Consider the following 27,585-nt stretch of genomic DNA (forward strand, 5'->3'; position numbering starts at 1 on the left):
TTGTGAGCTCTCACACAAATCATGACTTGAAGAAGTGGCAGGGTTGGAGGGCCCGCGTGTGGGCCTGGGAATCAGGAAGCCTCGTGGCTTTGGGGAAGCCACAAAACCCTCCTTGCTCAACTTCCCGCTTGTGGGAAAGGGAGAGTTCACTTATTCACTCGCCTCGGAAGGCTGCGGTGACGACTGAGGACAGCTTTGGAAAACAGCCTGGCCATCTTTTGTAATTAATCAACGACAACAATAAAATAAAATAAAATAAAATAAAATAAAATAAAATAAAATAAAATAAAATAAAATAAAATTGCAAAATAAAATTGCAAAATAAAATTGCAAAATGAAATTGCAAAATAAAAAGAAAACAACTAGATTTCTGCCAACCAAAAACTTTCCAAGAATGAAAGGCATATATTTATAGCAACAATAATTTAAGGGGACGGGCACTTTCTGTGCAAACCACTCAGGATGACAAGCCTATTTCCCATCGGTCTGTGCCCACACAGTCGCGCAGGCAGGCTGCGGACATCTGGGCTGTCCCGGCTCACGGCTGGCTGCCACCGGCCCGTCCCTCCCCGCAGGTCTCTGCCCCTCAGCCCGCCGGGCGCACGGAGGGCGCGGGCTCCCCTCCCGCCGGGGAACTACAATTCCCAGCAGGCCGCGGGGCGGCGCGGGGCGCGGGGCGGCGCGCGAGCGCACTGCCGTGTCCAGCATGGCTACGGTGCTGTCCCGGGCGCTGAAGCTGCCGGGTAAGGGCTGCGCGCCCGGGGACTGACCGAGCGCCGGCCGCGCCGGGCCGGGCCGCGCTGCGCCGGGCGGGGCCAGGCCGGGCCGGGCCGGGCCGGGCCGGGCAGGGGCAGCCGCGGCCGGGGCAGGCCTGATGGCGGGAGGCGCGGGTGCCGCTGCCCCAGGGCTGCGGGCGCGTTGCCATAGCGATGTGGCGATGTGGCGATGTGGCGATGTGGCGATGTGGCGATGTGGCGATGTGGCGATGTGGGGTTAGGCCCGGCGGTGCGGGCGGTGAGGGGCGGCCGGCGGGCTCCATGGCCGAGGGAGGGACACAGGGGCCGGGGCAGCGTCTCGGGGCTCGGAGGGCGTCGTGTGTGGCAGAGGGGGGCCTGGGCCGCGGCCCTGTGAGGGGTCTGCGCGGGAGGAAGGGAAGCGCTGACCTCTCCGATCCGCTCCTGCCGGGTTTTGCCCACAGAAGCCAGGCCAGGAGCTCGGTAAGTGCCAGTGCAATTACCCAGGTAAATGTTTAAAGCCTGCCTGCCGCCTCTGCACCTTCCAGCCAGAGATCTTCAGCGAGATGAAAGGATATTCAAGCATAAGGGGCTATTGTGTGCTGTGAGCAGCAGTCAAACAGCCATTCTCTTCAGTAAGGAGATTAAAAGGGAATTAAAATACCTTGCCAAACCAGATCTTGGGAGCATGCTAGTTGCTGTTGGATGTACTGTAGACGGTGCCAATGCACCTGGCTGCATAACCTTCAATGGGAAGAGCTCATTGCTCTTCCTAACCTGTCTTGCCTTTGGGACAGCCCTGGGACAGAGACGGGGCCCAGCTGTGTGCTGCTGGAGAGGGCTTCTCCTTGGCACTACACAACACATGGTCCTGCATGGCCCCAGCCCGAGAGGCTGCACTCATCATCCTTTCTTCCTCCATCAGTCCATGAAGGTCCTTCCTGCCATTGTAACCCTTACCAGGAGTCATTACTTTTAGTTTGTGTGGTGTCTGTTGAGTCTCATTCAGAAAAATTTTGTTTGCAAGTTGGTTTCTTCCTTGTTTTATACATACATACACATATATATATATATATATATATATATATATATATATATATACACCTTTGTCTAAATGGGAGGGAATACATTCCCATGAAGAAGTCTGTGTAGGACGAGTGCAAACTGGTAGGTGTAGGTGTGTGCATTAGGGCGTGACCAATGGGGAACTGCAATAAGTAGTGCAGATCTCTTCTGGGACCTTTGGAACCAGCATGATCTATTTGATATCTGCTGTTGGGAAACACTGATTTGGAAAAGGATTGTAACAGGCCTTGCAACTGCATTTAAGAGAACAGTTCTTGCATCAATCCTCAGGTTAAACTGCAGAGATCATGCCTTTCTTGTGTGTTTAATTATTGAGAAATGCAGCTTCCAACAGCAATGAGAAAGCAGAAAGCCTATTGCTATATCTGTTTGGTTTTTTTTTTGCTGCATCTCATTAAATTAATTAAAAATCAGTATGGTCTTAGAAATATGTCTGCAGTACCCAGTGACTGGTGCCTGTCAAATGCCAGAAAAATAAGCAGGACACGAAATTAGTACAACAGGTACTGGAACCACTGTGCCATCATTGGAATAATGCACTGAACATTGCAGTCATCTAAAGTCCAAGATCTACTATTTTCACTCCCAAGTGAGTGCAAAGAAAAGCCTTCCCCATCAGTCGAAACCAGGAAAAATAAAATTACAATTAATATCTTTGAAGCCATCAGCACAAGAAATGAATAATTAATTGTCACTGGGACCTTATTTGAACACAGATCACCTAATGGGTGCCGTCTTTCCAGACCGTGGTCGCACGATGATCCTTTGTTCTTCACTGAGAGGTCACATTCTTCTACTGCAATAGTTGCCTGTGTGAAAATAGCATTTGGCAAATACATGGGGATTTTCCAAGTCATAAGTGTGATTTAGAGACCTGCTGCCCTTGAAAGCCAATAAGTTGGGGCATTTCCCCTCAGTTCTGTCTTTGAAAGCCTCCATCGAAATCATAGGTATTTGCTTTTTCTTACAGTGGCTGGAAAAAGAAAAAGGAAATCCAGGGTGATGTGACCAGTAACTTGCTCTGATTGTAACCACAGGCCACTGAATGGGAACCTCTGTTTTATCACTGATGCCATGGAAAAAGTGGAATATGATTTAGAGCAGGTCAGAACAGAGGATGCTTTGTTGACTCTACCCGTAGGAGGGAGGGAACACAGAGCTATAGGGAAACTGACTTTGCTGATACTAACTCCATACCTGTGAGGTGGATGCAAGGTTTGTATACACTTGGAGTCTCTTTGGAGGACAGATAACAAAGTGTGAGTTACACAGACCTGGTACCTACATAAGACCACAGAACTGCAGCTTGCTTTAGCACAGAGAATGACTTCTCATGAAGGCTACACAATGGTTATCCTTTCAGGGCATATGGTGAGAGTTTCACCAAGAGGCCAGCTCAGATCTTACCATTTCTACTTCCATGATGGAAAACTGAAAACTGTGTGTATTCCTTGACAGCTGGTTGCTTGCAACAGAGGCAGTGTTAGCTTTCTGTTGATGGACAAACTGTTCTCCAGCCTGAGCCTTGTTGTTAACCAGAAATGAAAGAATTTGACTTCTGAAGCACTTTAAAAATAAATCATCATTCTCTAAAAGGTGTGAGACTTGTGTTTTCACACATTCTTTACTGGTTTTTATGTTTGTTTGTGCTTTTCTGCTGAAAAATCATCTGGGGGTGATTAGTTAAAGTCAGCTGTGTTATACCTCCTTCCCACAGCTAGTGACCTAAAACTCAGATGAGGAGTCATGTTCCTTCTGGTCTCCCTCCAGCCAGGTGAATCATGATTTACATGTTCTCTGCACAGAACAGCCTTGGGAGGCTGAGGAGAGCACATGCTTGCCAGCATTCCAAATACATTCCCAAAACATCTACAGATTGATTAAGGCTCTCTCTGAACAGTAGGAGATAAGTGTTTGAATCCTCTGAGATGAGCTATACAATTGGGTTTTGCATGTGCTAGATGAGTGCTCCAACAGCCCTTCTTAAAGGGCAATGTCTTCCCTTCTTTTGGCTTAAAAAAACCCAAAACTCAGGGCACTTTATGCCTGAGTTTAGTGAATGGCTGTGCCTTGTGGGTGTGCTGGATAACTTTTTGGGGAAAGATAAGGTGAAGGTGTGCCAGTTTCTGATTCCTACTCTGGCTTAGACATGAATTGAGACTGAGCAGCTCTCTGCCTTATAGCTCTCCTATACTTCTTCAGATTCTTAGCTATGTAGATCATCAGAAGCTGTCATTACTGTGTAGTAGCTGTTTTGTAGCTGCTGCTCAGTGGTTCTCAGTAGGGCATGTGTTCCTGTTGCAGGTTGTGGTTGATGCCACTGTCAATCTCAGCATCTCAGTCTCTGCCAGTTCAAGGAGTGGGTGAGCCATATTTTCAAGGTCCTTTCTGTCTCCAGAAAGGGAGAACAAAACTGTTGCAGATAAATTTAATTCATACCAGTGCTTTCAGTTGCATCAAGAATGATCAGCAGGTTCCAGTCTTTTGGTTGACTGTTTGAATTAAAATAATTAAACAAAACATAGTATATGTAAAGCATAATTATTCTTTGAGTTGTTTTACTCAAAAGTCACCAGTTTCCAAAACTGGGAGCAGTCTAGTTAACACAACTGTCTGACTTTGACTTCCCAGGCATAATACCATTTACTCTTGGGCCAGCCACGTTTGTTTTTCATGCCATTCTGACCTGGCTTGAGCTGGCACATCTGGATCTGTCATGAGAAGCTGCAAGTACACTGGCAGCGAGACCTCTCTGGAATTTTTTGCTTTAACTGAGTAGTCTTTCAGGCACTTTTTAGCACAACCTACAGTATTACACACCTGTGAAATGACACTGCAACCTCTGAGCAGAGAGTTGTGTGCCACCAGGGTCGGTGGCCTTCTGTGCACTTATGGGGTGGAGCCAAGGTTATCAGGAGTTCCTGAAAAGCCCACACTTTGAGCACATGTTTAGAGCAGAGCTATGTGAAACAAAGCAGTGTGTCACAGGGATACACCAGACCAATCCATAGAAATGCAGTATCTCTTGGTTCCTGCCTCCACAAGGAACTGTTTTTTGGAGTGTATATGTACACCAGGTTTTTGAGTCTTTTGTAGAAACCCCTGATTCAAAAAGGAAGAGTCTGTCTTAGATATGTGAACGTGTTGGATATTTTTATTTCCTTCTCTTCAGTGTAGGTGAGTTGTCCTGGTTGTTCCACCTAATGTGGGGCATTTAATTTTTGGTGGGATTGTAAGTTTTTCTTAAGTCCTAAAAATGAAGCTGAATACCACTTGTAAGTGGTAGACCAAGGGAGAGTGAAGGTCCTTTTGTGGGGTGAGAAATGAGGAAGAACTAGGATACATGTGCTGCAAAATACACTCTAGTTTATGCAAAATAGCTGTGTTGCACTAGCTAGGTACTACAGTACATCTGTAACTTGAGTGTCTTTAGCAGGAAAACCAGAAGTAAGGTGTACTATCTTAGTCAGGAGGAATAATCATGAAAGCCCTAAAATTTCTGCTTTGTAAAGCCTTCCCATCATCTTAGTGTCTGAGAGGGGTTACAGCTTGCATATTTTTGCTTATTAGTTATGCCTTGCATGTATCACTTCAGGAATCTTCAGGCACCAGCCAGTTCCTGTTTCAGATCAGCTTTAAACAAAAGGAAATGAGACAGATACCTGGGATAGCAAGGTCCCACCTTGTAATCAGAGAGAGAGAGAACCAGACTGAGACTCTGTAATCCTCAGAGCGTTGGCCATGGCTCCATGCCCCAGCCTTGTGGCACAGGGCAGCTCCCTGAGACGTGACGCTGGACTCGTAGCTTGGGGCAGTGAGTCTGCATGATCTTTGCTGTCCCCATAACCAGATGGTGCTGGCCTTAGGCCAGGGTCTGTGAGCAGCTCTACACCTGCCCTCACCACACTCCCTGTGTCTGTCCAGGGCTTGGGGCAGGTTGTGTGTGCTGGGCACCTGTGCAGGAGACACCTAAAGGTGAGCTGCCTTCCTGCACCACCACCTGAAGGGATCAGTACCAAGTTATCTGTCTTGGCCAGGCTAAGCACAGGCTGTGGGCTCTGCTGGGAGCAGGAACAGAGCAGGTGCACTGTGGTTGCTTCAGGCAGGGGTTGGAGCATTCCCTTTTGCAGAACTGAGCCATGCAGAGAAGGTGGTGTCTTGAAGGAACACCCTGATTCCTCCAGACGTCAGCATGTTACTGGGCCAAAGGGGCAAAATTTCTTTCCCCTCATCTTCAGGGAGACTTCATTCTTGGGATTTCTGCTGGTCAGAGTGACTTTGAGATACGTACAAGTCTCTTTTCTTAGCTTGGCAGTGGAAGAAGGAGTCAGGATTCTTCAGCTGTAGTTTTTAAGGCTGTTTATTTCTTATGTGTAACATTCTTTCTTTGGTTTGCTGAGGTCTGTTTAGCAGGTTAGACAGAGGCACACTGACCGCCCTCAGAGGTGGTGTTGTCTTTCATACTAAAAACTACGTGTACATTATTTACAATAGCTTCTTAATACTTATCATGTATGTTAGACAGTGAGTTTCTACTTTAGACTAATCTAAAAGTGCTAACATCACTGGGAAGATGGAGGCTAGGAAGGAGAAAGAAGAAGGACAGGGCACACTTAAATTCTTTTATCTTGGGACTCTGAGCTTCTATTCTAAAACTCTAAAAATTTACTTTTCACTCTGTGACAGACTGTTATTCTGCTTAAACTTTTTTGACTTGTAGTTCTTCATATAAAGGTGGTAATTTGCTCTATGGGTCAAAATCAAAGTCACAGGTGTCTTGGGCTCTGTGCCAAGGTCTCTGAGCTTTTTGGCAGCAGCTTGAGCTATCCAGGACAGCTAGAGAAGATGTCCTGGGTTCTGGCACTTCATGTTTCATTGCTAATCAAGAAAGTATTAGAATTAAATCAGCCATGAATTCCATATAGATGCATGCATACACATACATATATGTATACACACACATATCTGAGTAAAATAAGCTGTCAGCATCTTTTCTCCCACACATGCTACTGTGAACCATGGAGAGAGAGACCCTTTGATTTCTCTCACACTTCTCACTTGGAGCCATGCAAAATCCAGACTACTCTGTCATCCCTTCTGTATCACTCTCCACTGCAGCCTTGTCTCCACTGAGATCCTGCAAAAACTCATGTTTATTGTCTCTCTCCATCTTTCTTCTCAGGAAAGAAGAGCCCAGACCTTGGGGAATATGATCCCCTCACTCAGGCTGACAGTGATGAAAGTGAAGATGACCTTGTACTCAACATCCAGAAGAATGGGGGGGTCAAGAATGGGAAGAGCCCCCCTGAAGAGATGCAGGACCCTGATTCTGATGTGGAGGTCGGGATGACAAAGCAGCACACGTCTGAGAGCGCTCCTGAGGGTTATCCTGCCGAGACAGCTGGGAGTTTGGAGCAGAAGGCTGCTCCCTCCCTCATGCCATACCTGCGCACTGCTATCTTTTTGCTCACTGTGGTGATCTCGATGATTCTTGTGCTGGTGTGCGCATTTCTAATTCCCTGTCCCCCTAGAGACTTGCATAACACCTGGAACCGCAACCTAGGTCAGGGAGCAGGTGAGAAAGCCCCAGGAACAGCATCTGGCATGGGGGAGGTGGCAGCTCCCAGGCTGGGCATCGGTGGGAGAGACCTATCTGGGAGAGCCAGGTCAGAGCAGAGGCCTTTCCTCACCACTGCAGATGCTCCAAAATAACAGACAGGTGGCTGTGTCCTGCTCACTCTTGAAGCTGAGGCATGTGAAATCTGGCATCCGCACATAACAGTGCCATAAAATTTTGTTTCTGCCAGCATCAAAAATTATTTTGACTCTTCTTCCATCCTGCCTTTTTGTCTGGATGTTGTGCTCTGTTCCAGATGGAGATGGCCCAGCCCAGTTTAAAATACAGTGCCTCCCTTTCTACAGCCTGGACTTTACCAGTACCTCCATGCTGAAGTATGTGGTTATGTTCAACAGGAGAAGGATAGAAGTCTTTGTGTCTTCTAACTAGCTTAACTAACCCTATTCTATTGTCTTTTAGTCCTGCTTGAATCCATAAATCAACATTTGAGATCTTTTGTCATCCTGTATGGGTCACTGGTATCTCCCATTCTGGTTTCTGCAATAAAGTAACACTGTTTTATGAAATAATTTCTGCCAGGATTTCCATATGTCTCTGCCTCCTTGCTTTTTGCCCCTGGCCTCCAAATCCGAGCTTTTCATAAGATACATGGCTCCACATTGCCTCAGAAATGGAAGTGTGAAACATGAATCTTTCTCTGTTGGCTACTCCATTTCTCCTTTCCCTTCTCTGACCCAGATGCTACATTTCTGTCATTTCATGAAATTAAAGATCTTACCATGTTGTGAGCTGCCTGCTCTTGGTGGTTCCTTGGCAGACTTTGTGAGGCTTGTCAATGCACAAGTCTCATTTCTGGACCAGCCCTCCTCTCCCAGTGTGAAAAATGAGCTGGGTGGCCTTTTTGGCATGCAGTAACTCTGTTATTTTTGCAGGTGGTGTGTTATCCCCACTGGAGCTGTGTGATGTGAACGGTGATGGCCTCCCTGACATCCTCATTGTCTTCACTGCCTTGATGAATGCCAGTGTCATGGGTAAGCACTGCAGCTCCTTTCCATTCCTCTTAATGTGTCAGTAGGGACCTTTGTATGCTTGTCTTACCCATAGGAAGAGTCCCTGCCACTGCAAATCCACTGCATTGCTCTTTTCAGAGTTCCTTAAAACTGCTGGTGTAAAACTGCCTGTGGTTGGTCATGCTTAAAATTTTAATTACAAGCCTGTGCTCCTATACCTTTTGGTCAGCATCATCTGTTTGCTCTTACCTCATCTTGGGGCAACTCTGTCTCTTTGTCCTGCATTTGTGCACACTTCACTTTGTTTTTAGAAATACCCTCACTTTGCTGCCTTTTTCTCCAGGTCACTCCATATACTTGCCAGGCTGTTAATTCACAAATAATAGTCTGATAATGGGGCAGCTACTGTGCCTGGCTGTTTAGGAGGTGTTGCCCTGCTTCCTCCTCCTGGCTGCTTTGCTTTTTTGGTTAGTCCTCACACCCTTCAGGTAACATAGCAGAACCTGCTGATGCTGGCCACCATTACACAAGGGCTGCCAGATCTGGTGGCATCCTGTTGCGCTGGGCTTCTGAAGCCCTGGAGGTTCCCAGCTGCCTGCTGTACTGCAACTGTCTATGCTGGCATGGCCTGGTGCCAGGTGAACCTCTTCTGCCTCAGAGATGTATTCAGGGAGCAAGCATACATTGCACAACCTGAAGAAAATTCTTGGAGCAAAATGCCTTGGCTCTTCAAAGACGTAATAAAAATATTATTAGAGGATAGGGAAGATGCCTTTCTCCATGGCCCAAGCAAGGCCTGTGGTATTTCACAGCAAGTCCTTTAAAAAGAAACCTATGAACATAGAGGAAACTGTAAAGTAACTTAAAAAATAAGTGAGAAAGGAAGACATGGTTGACAGAGAGGCTGTATTCCATTTATATTAATTGTACTTGCACCCTATATTTTTGCCATTACATTGCTTTTATTTTTTATCCCAGATATACATAGAGGCAGCATGCGCTGAATGAAACTGGTCATACCTAGTTGCATCCTGGGTTGTAGCTGTGCTGGAAGACAAAAACCACACACTAAAACAGGTGTAAGCAGATCACAATCCAAAACTCACATAGTTGGATATCAGCTACCTGTAGCCTGTGCTTGGAGCATTCACACAGTGCCAAGTAGAGATAAGCTTGGAATAGGCACCCAGTGGAGTAATCTGCAACATTGTTAACTGTTTCTCCAGCTTGTAGGCACAACAGCTGTGAGCTGCATTCAGGAGTTAGTCGTTCTTGGTCCCTATCGATGTAACAAAGATAACTTGATCTGGGGCACCCCCTTAGCACAAGCCACATGATTTTCAGTTTGAGAAGAGAATGAGTTTGATTTAGAGACTGGACTCAGCCTTGTGTTTAGCCAGTGGCCTTTATATGCCCTTTGTGTCATCAGGTCACATGCTAGTGAGATAGAAGTTGTCTTGGTCTGTTGTTAGTTTGAAACGTGTGGGAGTTCATCTTAAGTTGTGATATGACCATACTAGGTGGAAATTAATTACAATAACCACACTGAAGTCTGAGGGCAGGCTGAGCTACAAGTTGATCACATTTGGAATCAGAACCAACAGTCAATTGAAACAGCATACACTACTTTATTTTACAATTATTTTATGCTAACCGGTGAATTGGAAAAAGAATGCCAAGTTCCACCAATTGGTTGCATTCAATCTGTTTTTCACAATAATGAAACTCCTTTGGAAAACAAAGGAAAGCACTCTCAGACCACCAGTCACTCTCTGTTGCCTCCAGAATTACAGACAAACCAGCACTTTCATCTGAGGTGACGTCTGTCTTGGGAGTCAGTTAAGGTTTCCCTTTGGTGCTAGGTGTTTTGTTGAGGGAGAGGAGATAAGAATAATCAGTCTAATTTGACAGCAGTAAATTTCACAGGAGGAAGACACCACAACTGAGCACAGTGTCCACAGGAGCTTGGTTCTCTCTGCCCAGCTGACCACATTTCTTGCAATGATCTCAGGTTTTCATGATTTTTCTGGGCTGTTGATTTTCAGCCCAACTTGTTTGGAGATCACTGCTGGGCTCTGCAGCAGAGAAATTCAGCCATGAGGTGACATTTGACCTTTGCTTTCAGGCAGTGTGGATTTGTCTGTCTGAACTGCTCAGCTCCAGGAGCTAGAGCTGGATCTCCAGCAGAAGGACCCAAGGCAATGTGGTCATAGTAATCCATCTGACACCAAGGGATTATATTCTCTCTTTCCTGCTTCTTCTAGGTGTCTCTAGACCCTCTGTAACTGTGGTGGCACTTTCTGGTATGAATGGCAGCACCTTGTGGTCCATCCAGCTCCCGGAGGAGACGCAAAGTGTGCAGTGCAATGGGCTGTCACTGGGGGCAGCTGCAGGGCCTGTCTGCCTTGTTACAGGAACATCGAAATTCCTCAGCCTTCTCAGTGCCTCCACAGGTAAAGTCAGCTACCAGCATATTAGAAATGTGCTGTTGCTTTTTTATTTACTTTAAAGGACTAATAAGCATGAATGATTTGGTTCTGACACATCATGGTGGCTATTACTTCATGACACACTGAATGGAGTCAAAAGTAACGTGTTTCTAGTTACACAGGATAAGAGAATCCAAAACATTTCATCTCTGCGGCAGCATCTTTGTCCTACATCTCAGAATATTTCAAAGTGTTAATCTTACCCTGTAGCATCCCCATGTCATAAAAAATATGTAAAGTCTGTTCTCATTAGCATTGAGCTGCTGGTACAACTCAGGACCTACCTAACAGCACTGCAAAGCTGAACAGCATTCTTGGAGAAGTTACATAAGGATATACACAACATCCAGGAAACCTTGCAGAGAAGTTAGGCCCATAGTTGAATTGATTAGATATGAATGAATATTGCATTTTTAATCCCTTGATCATGTACACCTTTATTCTCTGATTGCTGTTTGTTCTCCCACATTAATTCATTGGCAGAAATAGCCATAGGTAGGTATAGGGTTGCTTTTGGAATCAACCAAAAGGTACCTTGAAGGTGGGTAACTTTGGGATGGAGGTGTTTGTTAATATTACAGTTAGGTTTTAATGAACCCAGTTCATCCAAGGACAACAATTTCACCACAGTTTCTGGCTCAGCAACAAGACACCTTCTCTTATCTCCCCTGGCTGAGGGGTGCTGTGCCGTTTATCAGCTGCACAGTACCATCAAGTTCCCCTCCCTGCAAGGATTTCTACAGTCTGGCCATGGTATTCCCACCCCACCTTTTGTTCCATCCCCTTTAGTAGGTGCTATGGTTGCAGATTGTGGATGTGTGGAGTCATGGTGGAATAGGTTTCAGGCATGCCAATCACATTCCATCCAGGGAGCAGCAACTGTATTTTACCCTATTATTTCCATACTGTTAGAACTTCTGTTAGGATGTGAATATAACTTCTCAAGTTTCCTATAATTTTACCCCCAGCTGTTTTCCCACACTTTTCAAATGCTTTTAGGGACTTGGGTTACTTGCACAGTGTTTGCATGGTCAGGACCATGAGCTGCCTCCTTTACCAGCAGTAGTAATGTACAAGTTTGGCCCTTGGTTTACTTTGTTTTTAGGGCCATCCTACAGAAAAACATTTTTAAAGATTTTAAAAGCAGAAAAACATTTTTAAAATTTTAAAACAGAAGTGTTTGCAAAAGAATGATGAAAAACTAAAAGCATCAAATTTAATTGTTGCCTTCTTTTTTAATGTTTATTTGCAAGTTTGCAAGTCTGGTTTTACTAGGTTTCCAGCTGGGTCCGTGCTGGACTGCTGAACCATTTGACATCATGTCTGTTAACATGCTTTCCCCCTGAGGTGGAGTGAGCATGTCATGCTGGAGTGGTAATTTGCTGCTGGGAATTTAACTGAGACACAGATTTGCACTCTGAGTATCAGAACTGTCCATCTGTTTCCTTTCCTCACATTTACCTAGCCTTTACTGCTGGCTGAGGCAAACAACTGCTGTCCTGCAGAGCAGCACTCTCATTTGGGTTCTCCTTTCTAAAGTGAACCTTAAATATTCTTTCCTGTTTCAGAAATTATATAGGGATCAGGTCTTTTATAGAGATGCTAAGAAGGAAGCACAGCAGGACTTGAGGTCTGACTCAAAGGCAATCTGAAGAAATGCTGGGAGAAGAATTTTGCTTTCCACTGCAGTTTGTCTCAGTTTGTAGATGTGTCTTTCCCCTTCACACAGAATGGGAGAAATAATTTCTCTTGCTTCCTTTTCAAGAAGGTTTTGTGGAACCCTCTAGGGATGCCCTCTGGTTCCCCAAGTACAGGTCTCTTTTATGCTGTTCTTTCTGCAGGCAAGACCATCTGGACACTGAACTCCATTCATCTTTCAAGTGGGATCCTGGCTGCACCAGCTGCAACTCTTCCAGATGTAGATGGAGATGGCATTAGGGATATTGTTGTTCTGGTTCTCACAGAGACACAGGTACAGCACGTCCTTGCTCAAGGTTTGGAAGGACCTTTACTATTTGTGTAGAGGAAAAACAGACTGATGTGGAAGGACTGTAACCAGAGCTGCAAGAGCCCCTAATTTTCATTCCCTTGGATTTTGCTGAAAAGCACCCCTTTTCTTCCAGTAGCTCAGAGCAGTGAGATCAAACAATAATGACACTACCTGCACTCTTGACAGCTGGGAATGAACAGAAGGGTCATTATTTGCACCTGACTGAGACTTGAGAATTATCTGTTTCTGTTCAGTGAATGTGTGGTTTGAAGTGAGTGTTTAGCAGCAGTGTAGGGATGGATCTCTGGAGAAAGGAGCAGTTAGCTTATCCAAAAGAAAGAAATACTTTCTTTTATTAATTAATTCAGATTAATTGTGTGATTAATTCAGATGCAGATTTCCTTTATGCTCATGCCTCCCCACAATTCTAACATAGATTTTGTTAGAGGAGCTCTGATTTTTGAATTCCCTTTCATATTTGATCCATTTCTGTGAAGAGAAAAAAGTGAATGTTAAGATGCCTAGGAAGCCAGACTGGGCAAAGAGAAAGCAAACACTAGACCTTGCTGAGGTGGAAATTATCAGTGCAGCTTCATGCTATGGGGTTGGGAGAAGATTCTGAGTGCAGAGGTGCTTGAAAGCACTGATAAAAATCTCTGCCTCTCTCTCCTTGCAGCCTGATGTGGTTTTCATCTTGGTATCAGGAAAGACTGGAACTGCTTTGGGTGGGCCTGTGAGATACAGCACCAATGGAGAAGGGAAAGTGATTGGCCCCCAAGTCCACATCACCAGCCGGGGAGCCATCTACATCCTGTTTGGTTTTGGTAAGGTGCACCTTGCCTCTGTAGCACTTCACTTTCCTGAGAAAACATCTGTTTTACCTAAAATGGTCCAGAATGTCCCTGGGATACTTGTGCTATGCCTTCTGCTGTAAAATCTAAGAGGGCAAAAGCACAGGTCTCACTGCCATGGTGTGGAAAAGTACAGGAGCACCAATACCTGCTAGTCTCAAATACTTAGGAGTTTCCCAAAGGCACATCATGCCAGGGAAGTTCCAGCTCTGGGCATTTCATTGCCTTCTACCACAACTGCAGTGGTCCCCAATTACCCTCTGTCCTACTGGGTTCCCTTTTGCAGTCAGTATCCTCATCTTTACTCTTCCTGGCAGGTAATGTTCAGGCTGTTGCCCTGAGGGATATCTTTACCCAAGCCAGAAACCGGGACAACTTTCCTTCAATGCTGCAGCAGGAGGAGCCAGAGTGGGAAAAGCGCAGATCTGTCAACCTGTCAGAGCTCATTGACATTTACAGGTACAAGATGGACTTATCATCTTGCTCCTTCTGGGAGAGGAAGAGAAGGGTAGGCACTTATTAGTGCTCCTAGAGGGGGTTGCTTTTACTTCAATACTGCCCTTCTCTTCATTGTCCAGTTGACAACTGGGGAATACTGTGGGGAACCTGTCATTTCCTCCCTGTCCTCTGGTTGTCCTAGCCAAAGAAGTGCAGAGTATCGTAAAAGGGAGTCCTTAGCTTCTGCTGCTCCTTTTTCCTTTCTTCAGCCCCCTATGCATTGCTGAAGGGAAAAAAAGAGGCACTCCCAGCTAGTGGAGTCTCTTTGGGAAGCTCAGTGTGTGTGGGCCTGGATTTCTCAGCTCATTCTTCTTTACTGCCAAACCGTGGGGCAGGCCTCGATGTGAATAAAGGGAGGGAGCAAATGTGAACTCACAAACTTCATGCTTTTTATAGTAACTCATGATATTCAGAAGACCCCATGTTTGAATTTAGTTCACTTAACTGAGGAGCCCACATGACTGGGGAAAAGATAGACTTCTCCAAGTATAGTTCTCATCTTTTGTAGGAATTGCCACAGGACAGGCAGCTAGTGCTGAGATGTGCAGATACAAGCCTTGATCTCCTCTGTTTTCCATTTGTGCCAGTGGGGGTGTTGACTTTCTGCAGACAGTGAAGACACCTGACACAAATTGCAGCAACCTGCTCATCACAACCAAAGAGAGCTTGATCCTGCTGAGAGGACAGGACCTGGAGCGCCGCTGGACCCTGGAGCTGCAGAATATCAGCAGGTTACTTGCTGGGAACATTTCTCTGTCCTATTTCTTCCTGTACCATTTCCCAACTTTCAGTTCTAAGCACATGTGTTCCTTAGAAAGCAATTGACAGTAATTCTCCAAGTCTGAAGAGGAATCTCAGTACTGGAGGTATGTGTTGTTGAGCCAAGTGAGGAGGGCAGGGGGAGCAAGGAACAGAAGACTGGGAACTTGAGCTGTGTGCTTGTGAATGATCACAAATAAGGGGCTTGATTCAGGTACCCAACACTGAAGTAATGGGAATAATGTGGCATTGAAATTTAGTGGATTACTGATGTGTGATTCAGCCCACTTGCTGTCCAGGGCTTCAGTGGAGGGGATCAGTTACATTAGTAATGTTAAAAATTTAGAGCAGGTGAATGAGTATGGCCCAGAGATCTTAATGTTCCTTGAAAGTTGAAAATGAGCATTTTGATGGCAGTCAGCATCTATACTAAATGTAAACCTTCAAATAATACTGCTCATCCTCTAATTTCACACATGGAAATTAAGTAATTTTCCAGATCTTGTGGGTTGGTAATAACCAGCAATTTCAGCACTCCCAGTATTAAATATTTGCAAAGGGCAGTTAGGCACAATTGAGGGAAATTACATGGGAAACAATTGCTTGCTCTAGTATTGAGAATAAGGAGAGCATCTCTCAGCTCTGTCTTACCCAACTGTCAAGAGCATAAATGGGAAGAAGGCACTGGAACTTCATTAAGGAAAAAAATTAAGGGTGTTCAGCTATCTCTGATATTCAGGTAATGTCCACATTCTTGAGTGCTGATGGGTGACATAAGCCACAACTTTAGGAATGAGTTATGGCTAGTTGATCATGCTGTGGGGAAAGGAAATGGACTAGAAGTGTTTTGGGCCGAGAATCTGCAGACTTCTGAATGTGTCTGGCATCGAGTTTAAAGGGCAAGTGTGTGTGAAGTGACTAAGCAAAGCCACTTCATAGGTGCTGTAGAATCAGTTATACACAAGAAATTTCTAAATAGATGCAGCAATAAATTGGAATACACAGATCAAGAAGGGTTGAAAACCATTCTTTACTAGTATGGTTGAGGTTGGAATGCACCTCTGGAGATTTCCTAATCCCACCTACCTGCTCAAGGAGACTCTAGACAAGCTAGAGCAAATTACTCGGGGCTGTGTGCTGTCATGTTTTAAATATCTCTGAGGACAGAGACTTCACGACATCTCTGGGCAGCTAGTATTCAAGGCTGCTGCTTTTTCCCATTCCTGACCTCCCAAGGGACAGAGTACAATACATGTAGAGGAGCTGGCAGATAGTCATTGAAAAATAATGAAAGCAATTCTTGTTCTAGGCTACTGTGCTAAAGTCCTGGACTACCTGTTTTCCCGGAGTTAAAAAGACAAAATTTACTGTACTGAATGTATTGTGGGCAAGCATTTAATTAAGAGGTTTGCTTGGATTTTTTTAGAACTTAAGTTCCACTTAAGCATCAAATTCAGGTTAGGGATGTTACCACAGAGTCAAACAGACTGAATTCCTTGTTAAAAAAGGCTTACAAAGCCAGCTGTGAGCACTCCTTTTCCTGGGTAAACCTGCCCCAAGCACACCACTTCATCCAGGCAGACTGAGTCCACACCTGTGGGAATAATTTCTGAGAAAACCAACATGGCTACTGCAGATGTGCTGCATTTCCAGATAACTTTTGACAAGATCCCTGGAAAACCATAAAGGAGAATCAGTAGTCATAAAACAAGGGCGAAGTTCAGAGACCATGAAATTGAGTAAGCAGTTGCAAATTGTGTTGTAAATGGATGTTTCAGATGAGAGAGGATTAATAGCAGGTTGCTGGGGGGATTACTGTTGGGCAGAATAATTACTAACCTTCTGGTTCATTTGAGCAAGTGCCCAGGGGATTTTTCACTTGATTGGTAGCATCCGATGTACTTACATTTGTGTGCATTCCATTTGTGGGATCTGCCACCGGCTGTGACCCATAAGGGCAGAGGCACCTTAGGAGATGTTTTGAGTTTGTGGTCATAGGATAAAATTGTCTGCTACTTCCTTTTGCTACTGGAGAGCTTTCAAGCTATAGGAGTATCTCGTGAGGCTGCCTTGAAGGCAACACCTGGTTGCCAGAGGTATCTGTAAAGCAAATGACATTGTTTGATGTCGTAAGTATAAAGTCAAGCCACTGTGGTGCTGTGGTATTACTGTTCAGGAACCATTCTGTCATGCATGTTTTAAAGGGGAAGATGGAAAAAATTGGGAAAAGGTCTGGAAAAAATGCTTTGGCATGGAAAATTTTAATTATTGAGTTTATATGATCAAAGAGAAGGCTGAGAGGTGAGTTCATAAGCGTGTGAAGGAAATAGAAGCTAACAGGCATAGCAAGAACAAGTGCCTTGGAGCAAAAGCCATTCATGTTCAGGAGAATGAAGATGCAGGAATGTTTCTTTGGGTGAAATTAATCATTAGAACTAACTGTCATGAAAAGTGATGAATTCATCTCATCAAAGATGAGGCAAAGCCAGCCTACTGATACCTGGTTAATTGGGTGAAATACAGAAATCTGTCATAAATAGGAGGAGGGAGGATATACTCTGATCCTGCCTTGCCATAAAATCTCTGGTTCTGTGAAATTTGTGGACTCAATTGTGCTTATTTAGAATTGTGCATCTAGCTGTGGTGAATTGAAGGAAGACAGAGGCAAGGCTTAGAAAGCCAAAAGCAAGAAATATGGTTAAAAAACAGTTATAATGAGAGATATTAATGTGTTATGTCACCCAGAAGGGAGAGGATGAGAAGGGACTTCATTTAACCTGCTTAAAGTCACCAAAAGGCTTGTAAACCTGCCAGCAGTAAGAATACAATACAAGAAATCATGGGCTGACAATTATGTTGAGTTTGTTAAGATCCATTTCACACAGCTAAGGCAGCCTGGGAAATCCACTTTCTGCAGGAGGCCAAATGTGCCAGTGCATTTTGGAAGGGCTGGGTAATTTTATATAATTATAGCAACAACAGTACAGGTTCTCATGCAAAGGAAAGGATGATAGAGTAGTGTACAGGGCGATAAACAGATGTCTACACAGCCCATCAAGCAATGCCCCCCACACAGACAACTCTGAAGAATGGCTGAAAAGCGCCATGGGCCACTTTACCATTTTACACTTTTCTGATCCACCAACAAATGATTCCTGACAGTCACAATAGTTCTGAGTGAATGAAAGAACCTTATTTAGCCTGACAAATCCTGTCATTTTAATAGGCAGAATGGAGGATGAAGGCAGCTATTCTGCCTCCATTTGAAATTACTTTTTTTTACCATGGGGCTGAGTGTTTCTTTTTCCAAATTTACAGCCAGCCTGTACCAGGTTATTTTGGTGCTGACCAAACTCTGGACTTCATGCTGCAAGCACAGACTGGAGATGGGAACAAAAAGGTAAAACAGGTGAAGGCAGGGAGGGCAGTGGCAGCACAGGAGTGGGGTAGGCTGGGTAAAAAGCGACAAACATTCTCTGGTCCTTGCTTTTGCCCTCTCTTTGGCCGGCACTCCTTAGGGTGTGGACACAGGCCATGCCTCTGCAAGGGGGCTCTGCATATACCTCTGCCTTGGCATCCATTAATGCTCAATCTCTCCCTGCCTTGAGGTGGTGGTGATAGATGGCAAATCTGGCCTCCCTGTTTGGAACCAGGAACTTCCATGGCAGAGGCAACAACTCGATGCACTCTCAGTCATGACTTTGGACAAGAAGTCTGTTTTTCTCTTCTGGGCTGATGAGACCAAGCCTGTGTTACGAAGTTTGGTAAGCATGCATCTTTTCTTCACTTTGAGGTTTCTCTGTGGAGCACATGCAATGGTCTGTCTCTTATGCCTATTGTCATTGAACTTGAACCTAATATATGAGAAGGCTGTCAGGGACATCTCTTTCTTTGACATTCTGACTTCTCTGACCCTGAACACAGGAATTTTCATTTGCAAATTCTTCATTGTAAAGCTTTGTTGACAGAAATTTTGCATCCACAAACTCCAAAATTTGTGAATTTCATTTTTTCATGCAGCACTGAGGAGTTGTAACTGCAGATTTGTTCCCAGCCCAGAGTGCTCCTTCTGTCCGTGCAGGCACACAGTTTGTCATTGAGACTCAAACTTCCAGACTGTAGCTTTGCCCATCAAGCTGCATATGACAGAGCTAGATTTCAACCTTATCAAAGAGAAATTGTAGAGCAAATTCTGTTTTAGGGAAAAAATGGTTTCAGGAGTTAATCTTTGTAAAACTACACGATTTCATTCTTTGATCCATGTAAAAACAACACAGTGTCAGAAAACTTTATTTTTTTGACAAAGCTGGACTCCCCTTTGCTAACAGTTGTTATGTTTTTGTGTCTTTCATTCCGACAGCAACCTGGTCTCAGACCTGAGCGCCCAGGGCTGCACCACCTCTACCTTCTCCATCCTGTTTTTCCTACAGTCCTTCTGGACCTCACCAATGCAACAGACAAAGTCATTGCTTCAGCAGGTGAGTACAAATGGAGGAGAAACTACCTAGACTAGAAACAGAGAGAGAGAAGTAGCTGTGAGAAACAATGGGCTGCAGTTGTGCCTTTAAAGGGAGCACCAAAAGTCCACCACACATAGCATGACAATGGGAAATAAGATTCATCTTCCTTCTGAAGGAGCATCCTGTCCACTCCCTACTTTGCAAATAAAACACCCACAAAGTTTCTTACATGTTTAAGCAATGGCAGGTTTAATGCATGTTCTACACCAGAGAAGTTGTGTTGCTTTCCATGGAGCTATTTTGAATTTAATGCTGTGCATAAAAAATCACTCTGTGACTTTTCTCTGTCACCTCAGATACACTTCTGCTTTTGTTGGTCATCTCCCGCTCTTTGGGATAGGAGCTGTTCTACTTCCTCTTTATTTTTGTAAGGGGGAATCAAAATATATAAGTGTGTTTTCAGGGAAAAGTAGATCTGGATTTAACATCTATACAAGATTGTACAGTCCCTGTTCAACTTTCTTGCTCTTTCTAAAGCAATTCAGCAAATAACCAGCCTCTTGTGCATGGGAGTGTGGGATAAAAGATCAGTTCATCCAGAACTAAGAGAAGTAGGCCAGGAAGTGTAGAAAAACTGCTGCATAGTAATAACATCTAATTGGACTTGAATCAAAAACACAGTTCAGGCAAGAACAAATAGAATACTATTGTTACAGGGGTTTTTTTTAGAAACTAGGATTTCTGAGGTCTGTACAGATCATTCTGCAGTCACTGGAGTCACCTGATTTGCCAGTGCTTTACAAATTTCCAGTTTTATAGAGGTAAAAAATAGCTACTAACAGGTGTGGGAAGGAGAGCTGAGAGTGAACTGTATTCTTGAAATATGCTCATATCCTATGTCAAGCCCAAAAACATAACCTGGAACCAAACCCTTCCATTTCTGATCTCTATTTCAGTTTCTATCCATGGAAAAATGTTAAAATAATATTCCCTTATCAACTAAAGTACATGGAATTGTAAAGTCAGACTGAATATGCTATCAGTCTCGTGGATATTTTGATTGAGTAAGGGCTATAACATTTCTTTTGGAAGAACCATAATCATTTCCTCCTCACCACTGTTTTCTTGCCCTTTTCTGATGGACCAGTTGGAATTAATGACCTCCAAAAGGATGCATTTCACATCACTGTGACAACAACTGCAACCTCTGAAAAGCAGCCAGGATTTCTGTCGGTCAGCAAGCTGGGCCTGAAGTGGGCCATGATGAGTCAGGGCCGAATGGTGTGGTTAAAGGACAGCAGGACTGCAAAAATCAGCCGTGGAGAAGTGAGGCGATTTCTGGCCCGGATGAAATTTGCTGACTTTCCTCAGAAGGTGAGATTGTGCAGGAATCCCTCATGAAATCCAGGCCTTTGAAAACATCTGATCTCTTCCCTACAGACGCAGTTAAGGTGCTCTTTGGGTTGGAAGGAGACTGGTGGGATGCAAAATGACTGTTTGCAAGATGACTGGCTGCCCCTTTGGGCATAAGATGGGCAGATTGTGATGCAAAGATGTACTTAGGCAGTTGAGCACAGCACAGGATCTTAGAAAGAAGCAGGGATGATGATCATAAGAGACTGAGAGACTTGCAGAGGGATCAGAGAGGTGGGACTGAGATCACTTGTTTTGACATGGGCAAGCAAGGGTCCTCCATATAGTGGTGCCCATGTTCTGTTGCTGACTTTACTTTTCCAGACTGGATGATAATAGATTTTGGCTTTAATGTTTGTTTGCCTTTCCTTCTTCAGCTCTAGCCTGGTGGTTCCTCAGATGTTGGTTGGACCTGTGGCCTGCACTGGGAATATAGGAAGCTGCTCTGTGTATCTTCAGGAAAATGGCTGTATAGAGGGAATGGGGTCTAAAAGCACTTCCCCTTTCTTCAGCTGTCTGGGGAATGCTGCTGGAGGCAGGTTTGTCCTAGGCAGACCTGTTCTGTACCAGAGAAACCTTGCTCAGCAACTCCCTCTCCGTGTGCTGTTCTTGCATGCTTCCTTCCAGGTAACACAGAAATGTGAATTTAGAGGTTATATACATATATATATAAAATCAGGCTTTATATATATATGTGTTAATTTATACAATGTATGTATATTTTTTGTATGTTTAATTTATGAATGAGAATTAGGACACACCTTTTTATGTCCAGACAGTGTTCCCAAGCAGTCTAACAAGCTCTATGCCTAGAGTGAGCCATGATGAGTCAAGGCAAGTGGTGTGGCTAAAGGACACCCTTAATCTTTTTATTTTTGGAGAGAAGTCTCTGGCTCCTGCAGGTTTAGTCTTATCTACGACTTCTCCTGTGCTCTCAGCTCTCTTGTCCATGCTGTTGCCAGACTCACAAACAAGCTAGTTCTCTGGCTGAATTACCTGATCTAGAGAAAGATGGTCCCCACAGCATTTGCCAGCCCCTTACACTTGTGTCTTTCTTTCCCAGTTCCAAGTTCAGGACACCAAGTTCAGGCATATGTGGGTGATGTAGAAGTGAAAGGTTCACAGTTTATTTCTCTCCATCCTTAAAGTTTGTAAGAACCCACATTGTCACTGTAACATCAGACTGCAGTCCAATGGGCAGAATCTCCCTTTGCCAATGTATCACAGCCCCCTTGGGATAGGAGGCCCAGCAGATCCCAAATGTCACTGTAAAAGTCACTCAGTCTTGTCACAGAAAAGCTGATTCTTACGCTGCTGCCCCAGGGTTTAGAGGTTCAGAGACAGAACTAGAAAGCTTTTCTGTGCATTTTAACCCTATCCTGAGTTCAATATTGCCATTCCCTTGCCAGCCCAGTCCTGTGTGCAGCTCCAGGAGGAGCAAGCTACCCCTGGGACACATTTGTTCACAGTGTGTTAGGTGTGTTCCACTCTGTGTCCCAGAGTGTGCTATCATTCTCTGTTGCATTTGAATTTTCTTGTAGTAGAAAAGACCATATAAAAGTGAAACAGTTTGATGCCCTGGTAGTTCCCCACCAGTAGTTTAGGGCAACAATATAGGAACTCCTTTCCTAGTATGCCATTCTAAGCCTGGCCTTTGTTATTAAACAGAGCCATGCTGAGATGAGGATTGCAAAGGACTTTTCTGTCTAGCACGTGCCCTTCCAGCCTCCCCACATTTCCCCATGAGTTATGAGGTGATAGCAGACTTTAACCCTCCTTCCAGATGGGCACATTAGCCATGGGTTAGCTCTCCTGGGCCCTTGACACCTCCCTTTGCTGTATCACCCTTTCCATCATCCCACATTTCTATATAAAGCTTCCAGGATAGCCCTTCAGGTTTAGCTGCAAGCCCCAAGGCTGGTCTTTGGGCCCTGATCTCCTAATGTCAGAGCTGTGAACAGTTTGTATATGTTTAATGGTATTTTTGTGTAAATAGCTTTGTATATATTAGCACAACTGTAGCAATGGCTCTAGGCCTGGCATTTTCCTCCAGACAGGGTTTAGTGTTTATAGTAGAGCTAGTGTCAGTTAACAGAGCTGCAGAATAGGACTGAAAGTGTGAGGACCAGTAACGTATGAGGGATTAAACAGGAGTGTTCCTTCCCTCCTGTCCAGCCACCACCTTGCTGGGAAAGGTGAATTGGCTGTTACCTAAGTAGTTACTTCTGAGATTCTTCCTGAGAGAACTGATATTCAAGAGCAGTGATGTTAGCTCCTCCTTAATGTGAATTCACCCTGCCCACACGCCCCCCCACCCCCACTGTGAATAAAGAGTCTGTCTGTATATTGTTGGAAAAATGTATTTGAACTGCAGTGAAACAAAATAAATACTGTGTACAGCGTCATGTGTCATGTGAACCAGTGTTTCACCTTTGAGAGATTATGAGTTTGCTTGGGGTTCTGATTCAGGGGTTGTTTGCAATATTTTTACAATGGACAAAAAAGGAACAGATGAATAGAAGTAACATAAAAAGCAAAAGTCCTGCCAAATTCTTAATGGTTGTGAAGAAACAGTAAAAAGAGGCAGACAGCAAAGTAGCTCAGAATGGGAGATTTCTGGGCAAAAAGCAAGAAGGGAACATGTGGGAGTCATTACAGATGGGGGGAGGAGGAGATGTCTGAAAGCTATCCCCTATTCCTACTGCAGCAGGACTTTTAATCTGGGGGCAGGGAGAAGAGTTTGGGCCTGGAAATTAAGAATAAGCAGGGTGTTCAGAGAGGGTGACAGCTGACCAATATGAACACTGATGGCCTTCACCATAGCACTGAACTGGAGGTGCTGATGGAAGGGCAATGTGACACCACCCAGCAGTGCAGTTTGCCATCTGGATGGTGCTGACTATCTGTTCCCCAGAGCAATACTGGGATCAGGACATCTGACTCAACTCTGAAAGTGCTGGAGACCAGCATGTCCCTCCAGTTTCACCCTTGTCAGAAGAGGGCACCCATCACACTGTATATGACCAGGGAGGACCCCCATACTTCTACTCTAGTTGCCCTGACCCAGTGCCTGCCTCCTCACTCCCTGTAGAGCCTGGAAGAGCTCCCCAAAACCTGCCAGTGGTGCCAGTGCTTGGTTCAGAGCTCTTGTTCCTCCCAAACCCCGCTGCTCTGTCCCTGTACACTCATCCCTAACAGCGATCCTCCCCAGTTGTCTGGCCCAAGACTTCATCCAGGTCCAGCTCTGGTTCCCTCTGGAGTATTTTCTGCTGCAGATCAGTGTAGAAGTCAACTCCCTCAGAGACTGAATGGAAGACCTTGCCTTTGGGCTCATAGTAGCTGCTTATTTGCTGTATGAAGCACTGGTGGTGCTGAGGGTGATCCTTGAGGGTCCCATCGTATCCCTTGATGTGGTTCCTTTTGAACTCCAGTATCGTCTTGGTGTAGGTATTGAGAGTGGTGACAGCAGAGGCCATGCAGCAGGTGAAGGAGGCCCAGGCCATGCTGCCAGAGACACATAGAAGAAGCACATGCTGTGAAAAGCCATGTAGGGTAAGGAGCACCATGACACACCCCAATTCTCCCTGGTTTGCCAGGCAGAATCTACTGGGCACAGACATGAACTAGAGTGACTAAGCTCATAGCATTACAGTTCTTAGGGGTTATCCCACCACAGGATTCTTCTTAAATAAGTGGGATAAACATTGGTCATCCCCATGACAGGGAAGGGAGTGACACAGGGAAAAGGGCAGCAGGAACATCTGTAACTGGTCAGAGCAAGGGAGCACAGCTTGGAAGCAAGTTCTGTATTGCTGGACGCTCAGTGTCTTACTGTGCATGAGGCTTGTCTACCTGAGTGTAACCAAATTGCCATTCTGGCATTTCATCTCCACGGGTGGCACAGGGCACTGGAGTGTTTGAAAATCAATGCGGTCATCATCAATACAGCATTGAAATTGAACCTGCACTTTCCATGGGCACCTGCAAGGCTCACCCAACTGTTTTTCAGGTCAGGTATGTCATGTCCACTGTGTTTGGCTGCTTTATCCTCTAGAGAAAGGCACACTGAGCCACCTGCTTTTCACAGCTCCTCTTCCTGGCTCACAAGTGACCCTGTGGTGTACTGCCTGCTTTCCCTCCTTCCTGCACGTAGTATCTTCTTAAGATGGCCTTGGCCTCCAGTGAGCTGCCATTATAGGCTGGGCCAGCACTGGAGATGGTGTGGCTGCTGGCTGGGGGCTGAGCTCTGCCCACATCTCTAGGCTTGGTGTTGGTGTTGCAGGAATAGGCCCTTTGGCCCAACACTGGTTAGTGAAGATGCCAAACCAGCATGCAACTTGTTAAAGCGGCAGAAAAACAAGGTGTGTTTGAAAGCATCATTACAAGTGTGACACTGGCTTCTGCACACAGGGAAGAGTTGAGACCAAACAGGGCAAACCAGCAGAGGGGCAAGCCTAATTAGTTAGCAAGGCTGAAGGCAATTCAGTTCAAGTGTGACCCCATTGTTTTCCCACTCCTTTGGTAACCATTCATTTAAGTAGCTCAGCCACCATTTATTAAAACAGGGTGAGGCAAAGACAGGAGATTAGTGGTAGGAGAATCTTGGTACACCTGTCTTTGGAACACACAGAAGGTCAAGACAGGAGGAGGAAGCAGGTGGCATGGCTGAAGCTCTAAAGGCTGGGGGTGAAGATGGCCTCAGAGCTCACATACTAGAATGCCCAGCCATAGTCCCATGTGTGTGGCCTCCAGTCCTCCGGTCCCAGATTAACTGTTGCCTGGAAGACTTGAGTGTACATCATGTGTGCCACCATCCCAAGGAGACCTGGACACAAAGGACAAAGCAAAGAAGTTACAGCAGGAGCCAGAGCAGCATACTTCAGCCTTGAGTGGAAAAGCAGGCTCTCCAGTGCTGAGATTCCAAGACTACAGTAATACACTTACCTGACAGCACTGAGGAGACAGCAGCAAAGGCATTGAGCTTCATCCCACAGACAGGATTGCCAGTGTGCAGAATTTCCACCATCAGGAGGATGAAGCTGATGAGCAGCAAGCTGATGTACAGCATCTCTGATCCCAGTGACAGCCACAGAATTCCTGCCAGGAGTACAGGATGCAACCATGTTCAAGGAAGAGTACTCCCCTCTCTCAACCCAATCCTGAAAGGATGTCCTTTGGATAGAAGGGGACAAAGGAAAACAGCAAACACCCAAAAGCAATCTCCCCAGCCTGTGAGCAGGGGATCAATAGGTGCTGGAGGGGACAGAGTGCATGTCACAGAGGATGGCTTGGCTCCTCTAGCATGGCAGAGCTGAGGTGATCTAAAATGGCCTCTGTAAACAAGCTAGCACCATTCATAAACAGCAAGGAGGAAAGCAAAGGGAAAAAGACAGGGAAGCTGTTGACTGTTAGCATAAAATATAATGGTCATAGGTTGGCCATGAACACATCCAAACTCTAATCACAACAACGAAAGCAAACAACTTTTAGCCTGGGACTCAACTATTTAAGAACTGTATGGTGCATCCATGACTGTCTGGGACATGGCCTCTGGAATTCAGGAAGCCTCTTGCACCCCTGTATTTCTCACTGAAACCTCAATTAAAATGAAAGTGTGTTCCTTGGGGTTGATATCCAGCCAGGGCAGTAACACTGACTGCCCACCCTGCTCCTTAAACAGAGTGCAGGTACTTCCATGCTGGGATTTCGAGTGGGATTTAAGTGATACTAGAGTCCACAGCTGAGCTGAGTTCTACAGCTGTGCAGAAAGAACTGAAGGAGGATGAAGAAAGGCACTCTGTAATGCTGGGCTGTGGAAAAGCACAGGATCCACTGAGGAAGAAACATTATTCTGACAAATGAAGCAGCACTGTGAACACTACTGTTAGCAACTATTAATGGCTGTAGAGGAGATATTCAGCTGGGGAAAGGGAGTGTGAAGAAAACCCTCATTAATGTGGCACTGACTTGAATACTCAACATCATTAGTGCCATAGAGTCAACCAGCTCTTTAGCAGAAATAGATGAGCTGCATTCCCTGTTTAAAGGAGCTGGCTTGCTTGCTGCAGCACCATCAAGGAGAATATTTCACTAAAGGTCAAACTGTCAAAAGTATTCTGGAGGTTGCAGGCACCACACATACACAGAGACCTCTGCATCATTTTCCTTGTGAGTCTAAGCTTCCCAGTGATGATGTGTAATTTGGTCTTGTAATGTTGCCTGTGTGTTGTGGAGCTGCTCTGCACACACCCAGCTCAGCCAGCCCATCCCACAGTCAGCAGTCACACCCCCTTGTGCAGTGCTAACCCAGCCATACAACGGCACCTGCACTGGTCATGTTAAGGTGATACTTTGTGCAGGAAGGGGTGAAAATGGTGCCGCAAATCCCCAGCATTTATTACACCCTTGCTTTCAGGGTTTGAGTGCTGTGACAGGCTTTGCATCCCAGGCCTTTCCCTTCATATATGAACATCTTCTGAAACGACTTGTCTCCAGCCTGCATCTCAGGGAATAGTTAGCAAGCCCACACCAACTGAAAAGCCTTCATTAAGCAGAATCTCCATAGCATATGTACACTTAGTACATATGTACATCAAAGTATACTGAAGCTATCCACAGGGTGATTTGAAACATGTGACAATGACAGGAGGGATGATGTCTTCTACCCAAATGTAGTTTTGTATTTAATGAGGCAGGGACTTCACCTTGAAAGCGTAG

General features: G+C 45.1%; 2 protein-coding genes across 4 annotated transcripts in view; one reads left to right on the plus strand and one right to left on the minus strand.

The window, feature by feature from the left end:
• Positions 1-640: 640 nt before the first annotated feature.
• Positions 641-23,273, plus strand: FAM234B (family with sequence similarity 234 member B). The gene is made up of 13 exons (XM_036400526.2): positions 641-743; positions 7,003-7,395; positions 8,331-8,429; positions 10,673-10,861; positions 12,739-12,869; positions 13,564-13,711; positions 14,056-14,197; positions 14,824-14,967; positions 18,314-18,395; positions 18,604-18,759; positions 19,356-19,473; positions 20,603-20,829; positions 21,246-23,273. The coding sequence occupies exons 1-13, from the start codon at positions 707-709 to the stop codon at positions 21,249-21,251; spliced, it is 1,872 nt and encodes a 623-aa protein (XP_036256419.1). The 5' UTR covers positions 641-706; the 3' UTR covers positions 21,252-23,273.
• The window catches only part of GSG1 (germ cell associated 1), a 90,206-nt gene continuing 85,833 nt past the window's right edge, over positions 23,213-27,585 (minus strand). For all 3 annotated transcript variants that reach the window (XM_036400529.1, XM_054514841.1, XM_036400528.1), the window contains 3 exons: positions 25,813-25,965; positions 25,582-25,693; positions 23,213-24,372 (listed from right to left, as the gene is read on the minus strand). In XM_036400529.1, coding sequence (XP_036256422.1) covers positions 24,060-24,372; positions 25,582-25,693; positions 25,813-25,965 — 578 coding nt within the window. In that variant the 3' untranslated portion in view covers positions 23,213-24,059. The remainder of the gene's footprint in view (positions 24,373-25,581; positions 25,694-25,812; positions 25,966-27,585) is intronic.

This window comes from Molothrus ater, chromosome 5, assembly GCF_012460135.2.
Source record: "Molothrus ater isolate BHLD 08-10-18 breed brown headed cowbird chromosome 5, BPBGC_Mater_1.1, whole genome shotgun sequence".
In the NCBI taxonomy this organism is placed as follows: Eukaryota; Metazoa; Chordata; class Aves; order Passeriformes; family Icteridae; genus Molothrus; species Molothrus ater.